The 17605-nt window shown below is 33.6% G+C and overlaps 2 protein-coding genes across 19 annotated transcripts in view; one reads left to right on the top strand and one right to left on the bottom strand.

The window, feature by feature from the left end:
* Positions 1-17605, top strand: part of LOC141556660 (kinesin light chain 1) — a 65130-nt gene that overhangs the window by 46280 nt on the left and 1245 nt on the right. For 6 of the 13 annotated variants that reach the window (XM_074291156.1, XM_074291146.1, XM_074291150.1 and 3 more), the window contains one exon: positions 16565-16637. In XM_074291156.1, coding sequence (XP_074147257.1) covers positions 16565-16600 — 36 coding nt within the window. In that variant the 3' untranslated portion in view covers positions 16601-16637. Of the gene's footprint in view, positions 1-3774; positions 3842-5132; positions 5554-16564; positions 16638-17605 lie in introns of all 13 variants that reach the window. The other 7 variants (XM_074291141.1, XM_074291142.1, XM_074291139.1 and 4 more) reach the window with 3 other exon arrangements.
* LOC141556663 (DNA repair protein XRCC3-like) overlaps positions 13009-17605 on the bottom strand; it is a 44898-nt gene continuing 40301 nt past the window's right edge. For all 6 annotated transcript variants that reach the window (XM_074291171.1, XM_074291168.1, XM_074291172.1 and 3 more), the window contains 3 exons: positions 14782-14994; positions 14396-14442; positions 13009-14124 (listed from right to left, as the gene is read on the bottom strand). In XM_074291171.1, the coding sequence (XP_074147272.1) occupies positions 13905-14124; positions 14396-14442; positions 14782-14994 (480 nt within the window). In that variant the 3' untranslated portion in view covers positions 13009-13904. The remainder of the gene's footprint in view (positions 14125-14395; positions 14443-14781; positions 14995-17605) is intronic.

Below are 17605 nucleotides of genomic sequence, written 5' to 3'. Positions count from 1 at the left end.
AAGATATCAGATGTTTTTGAGTGATAAAATTCAGTTTCATCCACTGGTAGTCCTAAATTATGGCTTTATCAGGTGAATAAATTTCTTGTTTCTGTTTAATGTTGCCAAATCCTTTTACTTAATTGCTTTATAATTGGTAAATTGCCACAAGACTAATGTTTTCCAAAGGATTTTTCATGGAAGCTCTGTTTACCATATTATTTATTCCATTGTTTGTAATTGGCAGTTTTAGCATCTTCTATGATGACTGACTTGATATTTTTATATTATTCTCTGTGAAAATGTACTTAGAAAGTGAATTCTATTCATCTTAGGCTAAGAGGTATTCATTTGGATAAGCAGAGGTCAATAAAGGATCATTATTATTCACTCTGATGGATTAATTTGCTGCTTAGTTAATTTTAAAAATAATTTTCAACCTGATTTCTTTTTTATAGGCATATAATTCTAAACTTCCAGAAGTGAATTTAAAGTGAATATAAAATAATCTGCTAGTTTACATTCTATCTGTATAGAAGACTTAAGTGTAAATTTAACCTGCTTTTTAGGTTCCATTTCTGAAGTTGAATTTATTAGTAATTAGACATTCATGTGAAAGCTATTGAGACATCTAGATTATTAAACAAGCATGACTGCTTGCTTTTGTATGTTTTAATGAGTTTGGGAGCACTCTTATTTAATTTGTTGGTTGGTGATCATGATTTCTCTGAGAGAAGAGTGATGCGTGGGAAGTTTCTGAATCTTCTTTGTCTTGAGAACTTTTTTTACTTAGGAGTTCACACTTCAGGTAGATCCTAAGATTTGTTTTTTTGGTGTATTTTCTTTCTTGTTCTCTTCTCTCTTTAGAAAAGAGTATGGGGGCAGCTAGGTGGCACAGTGCATAGAGCACCAGCCCTGTAGTCAGGAGGACCTGAGTTCAAATTTGGCCTTAAAGACACTTAATACTTTCTAAAAAGTCAGTTAACCCCAATTGCCTCAGGGGGAAAGAAAAAAAAAAGTATAGATAGGACAGTAGTGTTTTAATTCAAGGAGCTGTCCATTTTGGTTCGAAGAGATGTCCAAAGTATTCATGGAAGCTCTGTTTACCATATTATTCTATTGTTTGTAATTGGTAGTTTTTGTTATTTTCTATGATGATCTATAACCATCTTAAAGTACATAGAGAAGAAAGTTTAAAAAAAAAATAACATGTTTTCAAATTGTTCTATATTTTGGTGAAGGCCACATATGGATTTGTGATTTTTTACCTCTCCATGCATTCAGTAGTGAATTGCCGTAAGGTTATATTAAAGAAACTGTAGTGTTTAAAATCAAATTGCCTAATTTTATTTTTAAATGAGACAAATATTTATGACTCAAATGGCACTTTAATATCAACCTTTTTATAAATGATATTTGTCCTTAAAGTGATGAATTTGTTTCTTAGTGAATTGTAAAGGGTGTTAAAACATTTTATATTCCAGCAGTCAGAGAACATGAATGCTTTCTTTTGTGCTGAGTTCTTTAGGCAATCATCAGATCAATTTATTTCAGTTTTGTACATGTTTTGAAGTTAAAATTGAATTGCTAAATCTGGCACTGAATGTTCACTATAAAGTTTTTTGTGTTTTCCTTCAGGAATTTTTGATTTCCTAGGTATCATCATTTCCTTCATCAAAACAGATCAGAATTCCATAAGACTTAGAAAAAAATGATCAGTTTAATCTGTTGATAAGCATCCTTAAGTATTGATGCTAACATTATTATAAAAATGACCTTGAAGTGTTGTGAATTTTTTAAACTACTGTTTTAATAAAGTGTTAACAAATAACATGCTGCATTTTAAAATTTAAATTTTTAATTTTTGATTTGTAGACATTTTAAGCTTTAAATTCATTAAATCTGGTACAACCAATATATAGATTACTGTCAGAAAGGACATCAATTACCCAAGAATATATTTTTTTTCCATTTTAACATTATTTAATAGATCCTGTTTATTCTTTACTATTTCCCCAATTTTTGATCTTTGTGCTTCTTAATTGTTTGAAAGAGTAGCTTCAGTTTAATTAGGAAGAGTTATAAACAACTTGGGTAGAGGAGGATGTGTGAACTTTAAGTTGCATACAATTAAACCTGGTAGGCATTTTAGAGATTATTGAATCTAGTCTGATTCATTTTATTTTATTTTTTGAGGCACTTGGAGTTAAGTGACTTACTCAGGGTCACACAAAGCTAGTAAGTGTCAAATGACTGATACTGGATTTGAACTCAGTTTCTCCCTTCTCTGTTACTGGTCCTTTTTCCACTGCACCATCTAGCTGCCCCCATTGTTTCATTTTGTACATAATAGGTAGGCTTCAGATTTGGAAGGGGACTTGTTTATAGACAGATTATACTTTCTTATACTACCTTTCCTAAGAACTAGTTAGCTGTTTGACATAATACTGCGGTAAATCTGGTGTCATTTGCTTCAGAAATAGATTTTTTTGTAACCTTTGATTCAAAACATTAGGAAGTAAAAATTATAACTTTATAAAAAGAAAGAAAAAAAAATCAAAGTAAAATGTGCTGAGTCTTTTACTTTGATTTTTTTTTTTCTTTCTTTTTATTGGGGGAAGTTATGGAGGGAAGTAGAGAAAAGATTTTGTAGTTTGAATATGTTTATTCTTTATATTAATGAACTTTGCTCATGACTTTTGAATGTACTTTTAAAAAGTAACACTGAGAGCAGTGTCATTGTGCTTGCTGTTTTGATTGTTGCTAACCTTCCAAAATGTGTGTCCTTGTCTTAAAGCTACTGACTTGAACTAATTGAATTTAAAATAATATTACTGTTGGCTTTTATTATTATAATCCCACATTAAGAATTTAAGGGCTCCACTTTTAAAATTTTAAGTTCCTTAATATAAGCTTTTTTAGACTTGAAAATAGATGGCAAATTCTTAGAACTAAACTTTAAAATTATTAAAGATACCTCCCCAAATACTGTTTAAGCAATAATTGTGTGTAACAATAATCTAATTACAAAACTATATAAGTTTTGTATATAAGTTATTGGGAATACTGTTAAAATAGACAATATAATTTCAGAGTGATTTCTAATAATATTTGTAACATATCATAATAATATGACTTAAAGCATTTTGAATAATCAACTTTGAGTATCTAACTAAAAAAACTTGGAATTGTTTATTTTTCATAGCTATGACATAAAACTGTTCCAGTTTTCCTAAAACAAGTATAATATGTATAAAAAAGGAATTGTTTATTCCACAGATGAAAATGAAATGAAGCAGTAAAGCAGATAGATGTCTCTTGAAAATCTTTTCAAAAACATAAAAAAGCTATCTTAGGTGAATTTGAATAAAATAAAAGTAATTAATAAATACCATACAAAATAATATAGCCTAAAATATTTGCTAAACCTGATTAGTAAATAAATTTGATTGTTTTCCAGAAGATAGATTTTTATCAGAAATGGCATACTTTTAAAGTATGTCATAATAAACATTTTGTATGAAAAAAAAATTAGTAAACTAATTTTATTAAGCCATAATATTAGATGCAGATTCACTATCTGATTTAATATAAATCCCAATCTTTTGTTAATTTCCAACAGAATTTGTGTAACTGTGCCCATGTATTTTTTCCAAAACCTTTTTTTTATTTCAAGTGTTGCCAATGACACTTAAAACCCTGTGCTGTATCCATGTTTTGCTTGTATTTGGAGAGCTTAGATTTTTCCATTGTTCTGATTGCTTTATCCTTGCATGTTTGATATCCTGGTTGCAGCATGAAGCGTGCCAGTTCTCTGAATGTTCTTAATATGGGTGGCAAGGCTGCTGAAGATCACTTTCAAGTAAGGAGCCCTAAAGTAATATTCTTAAATATGTAAATACTATCAGTAAGATCTGGTCCCCAAATATTTAATTAGGGAGTTAATGAAAGGATTATCATATTTTTAAAATAATTTTTATATTAGAATGTTTCAGAATTTAAAAAAAACTTAATTCTTAGACAAATTAGCAAAATAGCTAATAAGGCTTGTTACATTTTTATTATTGTCTTTAAAAATTCACTACACTAATGAGAAAAATAGTAAAATTTTAAGTAATATAACTAAAAACTATGTGTATCTAAAAAGATTGCCCAGTTAAGATATTAAAATGTTCAACATTTTACTAACATGGTAACCTTCAACTAACATTAGACTAATAATTATTTTTAGTCTTAACATTTTGTTAAATTGTCTAAATCTCCCATAAATACTCTGCCTTGTGTTTTCCAGTTTCCTGTCAATGTATGCACCATGTATCTTTTCCTGCACCCCTATTTCTTTGAAATACCTATTTTGCAGTCTGAATTTTTATCATAATGTCATTAAAGCAGTAATACTGCTTTTAAAAGATTCTGTAGAATTTACATAGGCCTAGTTTTTGGTTTCTGTGAGTGACTGGGAATCTTTGAATTCGGAATTATAGCCAAGTGTCTTAAGTTAAAGCCAATCGTGGTCCAAAAAATAATTATAGTTTGATTTTTGTCCTTATAGCTTAATTGATTGTTTTTCCTGCAGAATCATTGACTTTCTTCTGGGGAAAATAGGCTGCTCATACAAGAATTAAATAATAAAAATATAAAGTCCCCTTTTTCCTTTACTATTTATGGCAATAAGCCCTATAAATACATTGGTGCATTGGTTTTTCTGTTCACCATAAGAATGACAGCCCCCATTAACTTTAAAATATCCTTTGCTAAAGGTGAACAAGTAAGTAATTGAGTGAGAAGCACATTTCTATATTGCATGTCTTCTCATTCAATGAAATGAATTAAAATTAAAAATCATAATTTTTGCATTCAATCTAGAGAGATGTTTTGAGTACATTAAGAACCTTTTTAAAGAGCCTGCTTTAATAGAAGTAAAATAAAACAACCACTTGTTTTTGTTTTTGCTATTCTAATAGTAATTTATGCTTCTTAAAATGACATGAAGTCTTAAGATTTGCATATATAGATTGAGCATAAAATCTATCAATTTTAGATTCATATTAATACTAGTAGTATTTTAAGATCACTTGAAGCATTTTATTTACTTGAGTCATTTGAAATTCTACATCAAATATATAACTCTTTCCCATTTTATTTTCATGCAGGAACGAAATAATTGTCTGACAGACTCGAGAGTTCTGAGTGCCAGTCACACTGACTTAGCCCATTGAGGTGCTGGGACTGAAGCTAGCTATTACAGAAGCACTGAGACTCTCAAAGCTTTGGTTCCTCGTCACTCTTGTTAGGAACATGTAGATTAGAGGTTCCATTGCAAAGGACTCTTAATATTTTATATTTCTAATACAATGACTTTCCCTCTTCTTTTAGAAACTGTAGGTCACTGCTATCTTCTTTACTTATAATGAGCTCTGTTACCAATAGATTTTGTTAACACAATAATCATGAGCTATAGAAACACTGATACTTCCACTATACCAGCATAAGAAAGAACAGAATGGTCTCTAGATTCCCAGAATGGAAACAGCCAATAAGAAGTAATTCATTAGTTCTTCACTGTGACAAAAGGCAAGTCACATTTATACATAGTTCCTAGAGTAAATAATTGAAAGTGTGGTATTTTAATTAGGTTTTCTAGGTACATGTGTTAGGAACCTATCATGTTATTATATCATGCCAGTGTGTAAGGTATTCCAAAAGCCTTGTCATGTTTTAAGTCATGCTTAAAAAATTATGCTTCTGGGACCATTATAACCAAGATTTAACTGTCCATGATAAGAGAGTGACAGGGGCTAACAAGTAGTGAAGATGGTCTGTCACACTTCCATGTAATCACTAATTGCACTAAATTGTGTTGACTTTATTTCTGTTCTGTTTTTGACCCAGTTTTTACTAAAACATATAAAACTGGTTGTAAGAGGAAGTGAAACAAGTAATTGATTCTGTGTTGGGCCGTGCTTCACAGACCTAGAGCCATAGCCCCCAAATTGCCCTTTCCTATGTCACAATCTTGGTTGGTGCTTTTAGGGACTTCAATGTATATTAATTCCAAAACAGGTTCAGGCTGGATGACAAGTGGTGTTCTATTGTCTTACTTTAGACTTCACTTTAAACTAAAAATTGTACTTAGTAGAGAGCACTTTGCCTGGGTTACTTCCTGAGATGAGAGGGCTGATTTCAGGTCACTCTTAAGAAGTTCTTAAGACTTGGTGAATGTAATAAGCTACAAGCTATCATCAGTGATTTGAGCATTGTGAAACAAAAAAGAAAGAAAGAATTTGATAAGATCAAAGATTAAAATTTATACTTTGCGTTAGGAAAAAAACAAATATATAATTTTTTGCTTGTGAGCAGCCTAAAAAGAAAAAATTATGACCATATTTATTATGAAATATAGATAAGTAAACATTTTGAATTTATTTTAATAAAATAATGAAGCCATCTTTATATGATATGCACTTAAACGTTTCCTATAAAATACTTGCCTAGTAGTATATCTATAGAGAATTTGAATTTATTTCAAGTTGGATATGTAGACATTTTCCACATAGTATAATGCTGCTAATTTTAATTCCTCTAATGTATCATAGGTATATTTAAGAAAATAGACTCTTTGGGATTATGTTGTAGCCATTTTATTTTTAAAAGTTAATTTGTTTAAAAATCTTTGTATAGTTATTAATATAATAGAATGTGAAGATTATATATATATGTATGTATGTATGAGGCGTATATGCACATTTTTCAGTTATATGTATATATATGTACCTTCTGTAGATGATTTCATATTCTTTGACCACTAGCATTATGATGTGATCACTATTTTTTCAGTGTTCTGTCCTGACTTCTTTCCTTGACGATGAGATCATGATGTTTCACAGAAGTAGAGATATGGTCTCCAAATTGCCCTTTTTGATAGCATTTAAGCTTGCAAATTCCCATACAACTGTAACATATACTTTGCAATATTTTGTCTTTAAAATTTTATAGAAATAGATGTATTTAAACAATTTCTCTTAAGACACAAGAAGATAGCAGAAACAGCCAGGGACAGCTGTTTTGCTTTCTTGGCTGTATAAATCTCAATTTCATAGACTAGTACTAAGTGCGCTGTATCTAAAATTGATAATAAAATACATAGTTCATCACACATATTCAAGTGACAGGCAGCATGACACAGTGGACAGGAAGCTAGTCTTGGAGTTAGGAAGACCTGGGTTCAACTTCTGCCTCTAATATATAACACACTGTATGACCCTGGGCATATTATATATTCTCTAAATGCCCTATGCATAAATTGTGATGAGGGGGACAATTTATATTGGTAGAACAAGTTCTAGAGTTCTTTTTCAGGAGTTTCCTAAAGTAATAAAATCACAAATATAGTTTAAAAAAAAAAAACAAAGGAAAATAGATTTTACTGACTACTCTTTACTTTGTTCTTTCCAGTCATATCTTGTTAAAATTCTTTTCCCTAATCCAAACTGATTGAATTGTATCTAAAATGCAAACAATAACTGAAAGACTGGTGGTCTGGTCACTTTAGGTTGGTCTCATTTCTCTGTAGATTTGTAGTTGACTTTTATCTTTCAATAACTTACTGATTGGAAGTTGTACAAGTGGATTTCATAACATTTGAGACCATAAGAATTAGAAAAACATTACCAGTACCAGCTAATTGACCCTTAGGTTTTCATAACATTGCAAACAAATCTACTAGTGCGTTGGTATTTTAATTGGATGACTAAAATGAAATTACTTTAAAAAATTATATTCAAAGTCTTATATTCACAACATTTGTTTCTTGCTAACGTTTGGCCTTGTGCAAGAATTACATCTATTGAGTACCAGAAATCAATGACGTTATTGTGGACTGGTACTAAGGCTGTCACACTTAAAACTGGCCTCCAGGGAATTCTTCAGGAAAAGAATCCATTTGTTCTAGAGAAATTAACTCCCTGGGAATATATTACTGTTTTTAATGAGATAATGCACAGGGCTTTTAAGTAGACCATTTTCATATTGTATGGTGGTGGTTTTTTTTGCTTTTTTAAATCATTCTTTCTCACTTTGAAAGGTCGGTGAAAAATCGCAAAGCAAAGTTATTTTAAAGTTTATGTGTAGGTTAATGAATAAGGTGAATGTTAATGGGTTTACATAGTCTACTAAATAGTAAGTTTTTAACATTTGGTTATCTGAATTTCTGTTGTTGAAAATGCATGTTAGCACTTGTTCTTATTTATGCTTACAGTATGTGATAGGTTCACATGAACAGTATAGTTTTGGTATCTCTTTAGTCAGAGTGCTGCTAAAAAGTATCATTTTCTATTAGGATTACCAGGTGAGAACTCAGGTTGTCTGGACAGTTACAAGGTGAGAACTCAGGTTGAGATCGTTTCGGCCCCAAGACCTCTAATCATTTGCTTGACCGGATAAAACTGCAATGAGCGTCGGCATCGGGCGCCTTAACCCGGCATTCAGTTCATCCCGCAGCGCCAGTTCTGCTTACCAAAAGTGACCCACTAGGCACTCGCATTCCACGCCCGGCTCCAAGCCAGTGAGCCAGGCTTCTTACCCATTGAAAATTTGAGAATAGGTTGAATCAGTAATTATATTTACATCTCCTGGGTAATAAGTAAGAGCTAGCATGATAGCAAATACTTCATTCTGTTGAGTGGACTGAAAAGGAGTCCTGACTACTCTCTTTATGGTTAAGTCATGAGAATATACAACACAAATATTTTCTTTGGAGGCGTCTGTAAAGATTGTTGGTCCTTTAAGAGGAACCTTAGAAACCTTTTCTTTAAAAATCCATCGCTAATTATGTAGTAGCCAGGTTATCTTTAATGGAGATCCATATGCAAAATTTGGAGTGGTGGCCAATAAAATTTGCCATTCTGGGATGGTCTCACAGCATACATTAATTTGTGTGTTAGTATAGAATGTGTATTTTTTTTTTAGAACTTATTCCAGATAATTGTATTACTCTCATAATAGCCTTTAATAAAATCCTAGCCACAAGCACTGGGTAAGGAGTAAGGCTTTGTTCTGGTTGTGCTGGAAGGTTCATCCACTCAATCACACTGTCTCCTTGATGAACGACTGCTGTGGGTGCCTCTTTTGTAGCAAAAACTGATATTTCCAAGGGTTTTTGAGTGACTCTCTCAACCACATTGGATAAAGCCAGTTCAACTTGTCTCAAAGCCTCTTGTGCTTCTTTTGGAAGCTGGCGTGGTGAATTTAAAGCACTGTCTCCCCTTAAAATGTCATATAGAGGTTGTAGTTGATTGGTAGTTAAGCCTAACACTGGACACATACATTGGATATCTCCTGTTAATTTTTGGAAATCATTTAAGATGTTCAACTTCTCTGTTCTTAAAGAAAGCTTTGGTACTGTGTCTTAGGATATACTTCATATCCTAAATATTGAAAAGGAGCATGTCTTTGAATTTTTTCTGTAGCTATATGCAGTTTGTAGTACTTTAGTGTTTCCATGGTCTTTTGTAGACATGCTTCTAACATTTGTTCCTCAGGTGCACATCCCAAAATATCATCCATATAATGTAACAATATTACTTTTGGAAATTATTTTCTTACTGGAGCAAGAGCAGCAGCAACATACATTTGGCACATAGTAGGGCTGTTTTTCATTCCCTGTGGCAAAACTGTCCATTCATATCTTTTATAAGGCTCAGCCAAATTAACACCAAATTAACGAACCAAAGGTCTGAGCCAGAGAGCTGTCAAGTCAACCTGAGTTCTCACCTTGTCACTGTCCAGATAACCTGAGTTCTCACCAGGTAATCCTAACAATTTTCTATGTAAGTGTTAGGTTTATTCATGGGAGGGAGCACAAATATTGCTAAGAACTTATAATTGACTATCTGAAATTTTGTAGAATAGATTTTTCAAGGTTTATGATTCCTATAGAGATTATTTTGTTAGTCACATACCTATTTAGGAAGCTAATTTCTGAGATGATTTAAGTGTCTTTACTTAATATTTTCAGGAAGTTTACATTGATGAGATTTAAAAAGAAATCATGTTGGGCCCTCCCCTAAGGTCATTTAAAAAATAAATATACACAAGTCTCTTGGAATTGAATAGTACTCCATAAGTCATTTGGTCAGAGGTACTGTTTAATTCCTCAGAATCTTGAGGTGTGTTTGACAAAGAAATATGAAGCTAAGCTAGGAATTGCAAATCTCATCTGGCAGATAGATTTAAAAGGTAAGAATGGCTGACATTCTGGGATGGGATAAGAATTTTAGCATAGTTCTTTGTCTCTAAAGTCTGGAGTATGTCCAGTGTCTTTCTATGATGTGACAAAGTTTTAAACCAGGCTACTCAAGCTAAGGATTGTGTCTGGAGACATCAGGGTATTGTATTTTTGTTGTTGTTGTTGTTCTATTTTGGACTCTGATGTTCTAGTTAATTTATTTTTTTTTTTATGGTTTCCCTTTTAAAGATACTAACATTGTCCAAAGAATAGTAGGACAAAAATAACATTTTAAAAAATATTTACTGTGTTTCATAAGTTTAAAAAATGTTTTCTTCTCTCTTGAAAAAAAATGTTCATTGTACCTTTGAGGGGAAACAACACACTTAATAATTGCTAAGTAAAAGCACTGGTTATTAGGATCAAAAGCCTAGAAATATGTTTACAAGCAGTGTAAGGAGAAGTAGCAGGGGAAGCATGGGGTTCTAGAGTCAAAAGAAAGAGCCAAGTTTGGTTCCTCTTCAGGTGCTTCTTATATTTGTTGGACTCTGAACAAGCCATCTTTATCTGGAAAATGGGGACAGTATTGCTATTCCTTCGCATGGCTGCTGTGGGGGGATATGCTCTGCAAACCTTTAAGTACTATAGACTTGTAAGATGTTGTCATAGATACAGCTGTACCTCCTGCATCCCGGCTTTTATGGTTCACATTGCTTTATGGAGAATGTGAAGTACCTGGCCTGGACCTCTCTTTTTTAGAAAAGTATAATATCATTTCTTAAGTTTGGGATAAAGGTTTTTTACTTAATGCCTATTCTGTAATCAAATTTTCTTTATTGACAGTAGTGTCAAAGCTGAGTGTTTACAGTGTTGATTCTGAGATTTACTGCATGTTTTCAGAAGTGTGTGTCATTGCTATTAAATTTATGTGATGCAGCTCAGTGTTTTTGGTTCTTATTTTTAAATGTGCTTTATCTTCGATAGAGGAACTGTTGGCATTATTCTCAAAAATTACAAAAATTATTTGCTAGAGTTAAGTTTATTGTACTTTTACATGAGTGTTCATAAAATACACCAAACATGCTGACCTTGTTTCCCTTAAATTTGAAGGCTGACATTTTTGTATGTCACAAGTTGTGAATCACTAGAGAATGTCTTAGGGAATCCTGTAATTTTAATACTAAAAGTATTAGTAATTTGTCAGAACTGTTTTAAATGAGATTCTAGAAAAAATGAGGGCCCTACCAAAACAAACAAACAAACAAAAACAATTAATATTTGAAGGTTTTACCGAATACTTTTTACTGAAATACTTATTTTTTCAAAGTCTTTCTACTCCCCTAACAAAATTTTAGAATTGTTCCCTTGCATAGTAATAGTTTTTTCAAGTAGTGAATATGTAAGTATTGTATAATTAATTAATTGTCACATAGATAATTTTAAAATGTTTTCTGTCTTGTTTTTTAATTACCCAGAATTACTAACTTTTTTTTTTTTTTTTAATGGAGAGACAGTGTGACAGAATAGCAGTGCAGAATAGTACTTTATAGGAATAAGTAAAAACTAAGATTCAGATTTTATCCCTTATAACTCTTGTTTCTTTATCTGTAAATGAGGATAATAGTAGTGGAAGTACCTAATCTCATGAGGCTATAAGGATAAAAAAAATGTACATAGAAAGCACCCTGCAACTATGTGTTGCAACCACTGCAGCTATTAATATGCAGATGAAGCTAGGGAAGGTACTGTTTAGCATGGTGCCTGATTTTTGCCCCATAGTCACAGGAGTTTGGATTACTTTTTTTCTGCAGCGTATTGATGTGTAATCTTTAATTACTTACTGAAAGATCTGTCTGCCAAATTGGCAGCTGTTATATTTTGTAAAGTCTTACACATTATTTGAAACCCAAGACCCCCCCCTGTTTTAGCCTTGGGTCTTAAGCTGCACTAACTGATCTTACTTTCCCATAATTGTTAGTCATAAGATGAATTATAACTGATAACTAGGTAATGCCACATATAATTAAAAGTGTGAGACCAATTGTCCTGTTGATTTGGCTGCTGGGACTAGGAAAACTCTTAGGACAAGAAGAATATGAAGTAAAAAAAACTTCCAAGTCTGAATCTAGTGGTTTTCATTTTTGTTTAACCTTGTTTTGATTAATCATTCAAAAGTATTTCACTGTGCACTGGCAGGTTGACTTATTTCATCCAAAAATATTTTTGAGCATTTCTTCAAAATTCTAGACACATCCTGAAGGAACTCGATATAAGTGGGAAGACAAGATGGAGGTAAAATGCTCATACTCCCATTTAAAAAACTGAACTCCTAGAGAAATGTTTCACCAAGAGCTCAAAGGAAGAACAGCTGCTGACATCTGGAAAGACTTTGAAATCTCTTAGAGCAGTTTCATATTGATATGTACAACTGTCTATTTTCAGTAACCTTTGTCAGAAGATGTGTCAATTAGAATAATTGCTTAGCATGTGTTCCAGCTGATATTAACACTTAGAACCTAAATTCAGTCACTTGATTTTTTTTTTTACTTTTTCTTTTAATATTTTAGAAATTGATATATTGATACAATATTTTTGTTGTTCTTTTCATTTTCAATGTTATTATATATATATATATATTGTTTTCCTAGCTCAGCTTACTTCACTCTTCATTAGTTCAAATACTCATGATCACTGAAACAGAAGAGAGCAGGGGTTTTGAGGGAGGCTGAATGGGCAGTTTTCATTTCTCATTAGAGTGGCAAGAATTAATGTAGATACCAAGAGTCTTTAGAGCACACCTCAACTTCCATTCAACAAATATTTATTAAGCACCTTCAGTACAAGGCATAGGGGTAGGGCTACAAAGATAAAAGAACTGAAGAGTACCTGTCCTCAAAGACAGGAGGAGAGGGATGGAACTTTAATAAGTATAGAGAACTCTACAGGGCTAAAGAAAAGCACTAATCATGGAGGATGGAGAGGAGGAGGTAGGAAAAAAGCCTTGCATTTTTGGCACCTAATTGGACACTTGAAAAAGGAGTTTAAGGATTCAATAAGGAGGAAAAACATGGGGATAGCTTGGACTAAGGCACCAAAGTAGAGTATCATTTACAGGGAGGGCAGGGAGATAACATTTGGGCTATTTTGCCTAGAAGGTAGAATGAGGAAGCTATATGAAGTCAGCCCATAAAGTTAAATATTTTGAATGTTAAATAAATATATTTGATTCTTTAAAGTAATTCAGAGCCACTAGAAAATTATTTACTATTATAAGGACTAGTTTAAAGATGGGGGTGAGGGGAGACTAAAATCATAATTTTTGTTTTGGGCATTTTGACAGATTTCTTTCCTCAGGTTGCTACATCTCTCAAGTGGCCTTTGCCTTGATAGTTCTCAGTCCTCCAAAGGTCAGAGTGTCAATTTTAGTTCACAGCAAGGATATATCAATGAAAGAAGTAAAATAACTTAGAAAAATATTCCATAAAAATGAACATTTAAAAAAACCCACAAAAAGTTAATCTTCTCTTGTCTTGACTAACCCATGAAGCTAAGAGAATGATATTAAACTATTCAGTATTATTATTTTAACTGAAAATAGAGCTTAGTAGTAGTACGCAAAGGCATATAAACAAACTGTGGATTAATAAAAGTTTTCACTTAAAGTATTTCTCCCATGTTTTCAAACTGATTTAACTATACCTTACTCTATTCCTTTTACACCTTCTGCATTGACTATGTAGTGACAACAGGACTGGGGCAGATGTGGTGCAAAAATAACACTCAGTGTCCTAATAACAGTTCCAGCAGTTGAGGCATCTGTATCTCTGGAAAACTCATAGGATGGGCGACTGACCATCAGCCTCATTAGTAGTTGATTGGACCAGGTTATTCCAAGGGCTGGAGAAACTTTCTCAAGTACACTAAAAAACAAGATAGGAACAGTTGGTCACTCCTGGGGTTTTTCTGTTAATCTTTTAAAAAATCATAAATACCCCCAATATGTTTTCTGTTGGATTTCAGTTTCTGAATTTCTGCTGAATGCAGCTTTTGGTTTAGTAGTTTCTCCTCAATTGAGCTAACTCGATTTAGCTATCATAGTTTCCTATACCTAAATTAATGCAAGGATAAGCACCCTTCACAATAACACAGAAATATTACTAATCAAAATAGTTCTGATATAGTGGTACTTACTCCATATTCGTTCCAGCAAGGCCTCTTTCATCCACTGTACTTGTTATCTGGAAAATACAAAATTGGGTTGCATTCTGTTAACTATTGTTTAAAAGGCTGATTGACGAATGATAACATGACTGTACTTGATGATGGCAGGGAGTGCCCAAGGTGCTAATGGTTTTTTGAGAGACAGAAAGTGATCTGGATAAGATCAGCAGTGGGAGACAGCAAAATAAAATAAGATGCATCTGATGGCACTCTCTGATGTTGTGAACAAAGGGCCAGGTTACTTCCTCCCACTGACCCCTTTGTTTCCAAAAAAAAAAAAAAAAAAAAAAAAGCCTGTTTTTACAGATACTGAACATTTTTCCATAAACACATTTGTAGGTGAAGAAAATTCATACCTGATTAATGCACAATACTGGGCTTTGGAATTCACTGCTTAATTGGTGCAATTTTGCCCCAAGGGTTTGTAAATATTTGGCTTTTGTAATGGACTGCTGGATACCAAATTCACAGCGAAACAGAGCAGCTATGGAGTCAATGATGATCAAGCGGACCATTCCCCGAGATAACAAGATGGGAGCTCTCTTAGCAATGCACTCAAACAACGTGTCCTGAATGGGAAGAATGGGAGAGCAGTGGGAACATGCACTGTAGCCCATAACCCAGCCTTAAGTAGCAGGTCCTTACTTATACCCTAGTGGTTGATACCCTAGACAAACAACTGTCCCAGAAACGTGACAGCAAACATATGGGAAAACATACTGGTAAAGTAGGCATGAACAAGTTCAAGTTGAAGTTGGTGTTTGCCTGTCATTGGGCCCAGACACACAGGAACTGGCTGCCATACAGAAAGACGGATTCTTTGGATCCCAGTTTTTAGATCTTAAATTCTTAAGACATAAGGGAAAAGAAGATATCTTTTATGTCAGATTCTCAACTGTCCCAACTACAATCCTCTGTTGTGGGTTTTTTTTTTTTTTCTCTAGCAGCTGTGAATTTCTGTTTGGGAGGAGACCAGAAGAAATTACTCAATATCATTCCATCTGGTCCAAAGAACTGTACTTTAATAGCTACTCCCCAGGACAATTAGTGTTGGTTACTGACAATCTAAAATGGAGGACAGACAGATTCAAGTAGACTCTTAATTCTCATATCCTCAACTGAAATTTGACATGGTTAATGCAAGATACCAGAGAAGGGGTAGAGAGAATGACTGGAATAAAAGAAAATTATAATTATCCATGGGAATACCAGACTCATGATTAAAAGGTCTTGGAATTGACTGGGTTGTCACTGGGTAAGTAAGCACTTCTCAGTGCATCAGGCAACTCTCAAGCAAGGCTTCATCATCTTTTTTATACTGTGTATCCCAAGGGCAGTCTGGGTGATATCTATGGACCCCTTCTCAAAACAACATTTTTAAATGCATAGAGTCCACACAATTATAGAAGAAAATAGCCATACTGGAATACAATTATCAAAATATTTTTAAAATAAGCTTATAAAGTGCCAGATTAAGAACCCCACTCTGAGGCTGGACAATATTGCCCAGCAGTTCTACATTCGTTTAGGGTGTCGGTGTAAGCTTCTAGCTTGCTGATAACAAAAAAAATCCTATACAACATTTGTATAATTCTTATAGTTTACAAAGCACTATACACATTACTTCACATTTCTTTTTGTAGATAAGAAAAACAAAGGCTTGGAAAGGTGATGGTGAGCATTAGATGGGATTCTATTCAAGTCCTCTTTCAAGGGGATCCAGTGAGGAAAACTGACAGTAAGACAAAACTTGACAATGGACGTTGACAGGGTCTTTCTCTGGGCTAAGTGTACAAGAGAGCAGGCTCAGGGAAAGTAGGGCCTATTAGGAGGAGAGAGCTTTGCCTCCCTTACAGCAAAATGTTTAGTTAATAAAAATGTCAACAATTAAGAACTGTCTGTGTCCCCATGAATCTATGGGCTGTATTGTTTTGAAGGGAAGGTTATATATGACTTCTGCACATACACAAGGGAGGGCCTGGTAATACACTATAGCCATTACTCAGAATGCCTTGAGCTTTCTCTTTGATGCTTTTGTAGATTGACTTGAAGAGCAAGCTCAAGTGTTGACAAACTATGTTATGTCTGTCTGGTTGATAGCCCCATTAATTGAATTTAATTCTTTGTTTAAATCTCCAGGGTGTCTCCAATAGAACCCATTTTTGTCGAAAATGATGGCAGCAGTAGTGGTTTAGAAGATTCTTCCATTAATGTGAGTGGCCTCCCCTCCTGTTCCCTTTATTGTTTTGGAGGGGTGCATGTGTGCAAATGCATGGACATGCTTATGAGATGAGGGTGTGGTTAAAGTTGCCAGAACTTGGAACAAATCTGCCCCAAGGCAGCCATGCACACTGCCCTGTAGTCAGTTTACAGTCAGTTTCTCAAGATTTTAGCTCAGGGTCCCTCATTTGAACTTATGTTCAAGTAATTAATTAAGGAAGGAATCGAGCATGGTGGCAGTAACAAGCAGGCTAGTGCTTTTTCAATCACTAAAACATTTTTAAAGCACCTACTTTGTGTTAAGTGCTGAGGACACAAAAGTCAGAAGTAAAACAATCTCAGATCTAACAAAGCTTACTTTTTTTTTTTTAAATAGCACTCACACTTACAAATATATACAAAACTCAAATACAAGTACGTGTTCTTTAAGTTTCTTTAGAATTATAAGGAAGATAAAAATACTTGCAATACTTCTACCTCAGAGTTGTGAGGCATATACTTTATGATTCCTCCTATTTCAGGACTTCAAAGAGGTCTTCTGAGAATTTATGAGACCTTGAATTAATAGAACCATCACTTATGGTCCACATCGCAACAGGAAAGTGAGACTGGAGAGGAAGAGCAAATCATGTGAAACCTGAAATACCTCTGCTTAATCTAGTAAAACTAAAGGATCATAGATTTAAAGCTGGAAGAGGCTTTAAAGACCATCTACACACCCTCCTCATTTTACAGATGAGTTAACAGAGGGTTGGACTGTCCCTATTGGTGGTAGGGAAGCAAGATTTTTGAGGGGCAGCTACAGTGTTCTTTTAGCAGCAAAAAGGGAAAGAGAAGTCAATCTGTACATGTCATCTCCTGTGGAAGACAGCAAAATGAGATTAGATTCAGTCTGAAATAAAGCTTTTTCTCTGTTGAGACGCATCTGCTGGCATTCTTGGAGCCAGGCTGTACCCTACT

Source organism: Sminthopsis crassicaudata, chromosome 2 (genome assembly GCF_048593235.1).
Source record: "Sminthopsis crassicaudata isolate SCR6 chromosome 2, ASM4859323v1, whole genome shotgun sequence".
NCBI lineage: Eukaryota > Metazoa > Chordata > Mammalia > Dasyuromorphia > Dasyuridae > Sminthopsis > Sminthopsis crassicaudata.
The sequence above is the reverse complement of the archived record's forward strand: the minus strand, read 5'-3'. Positions and strand labels throughout refer to the sequence as shown.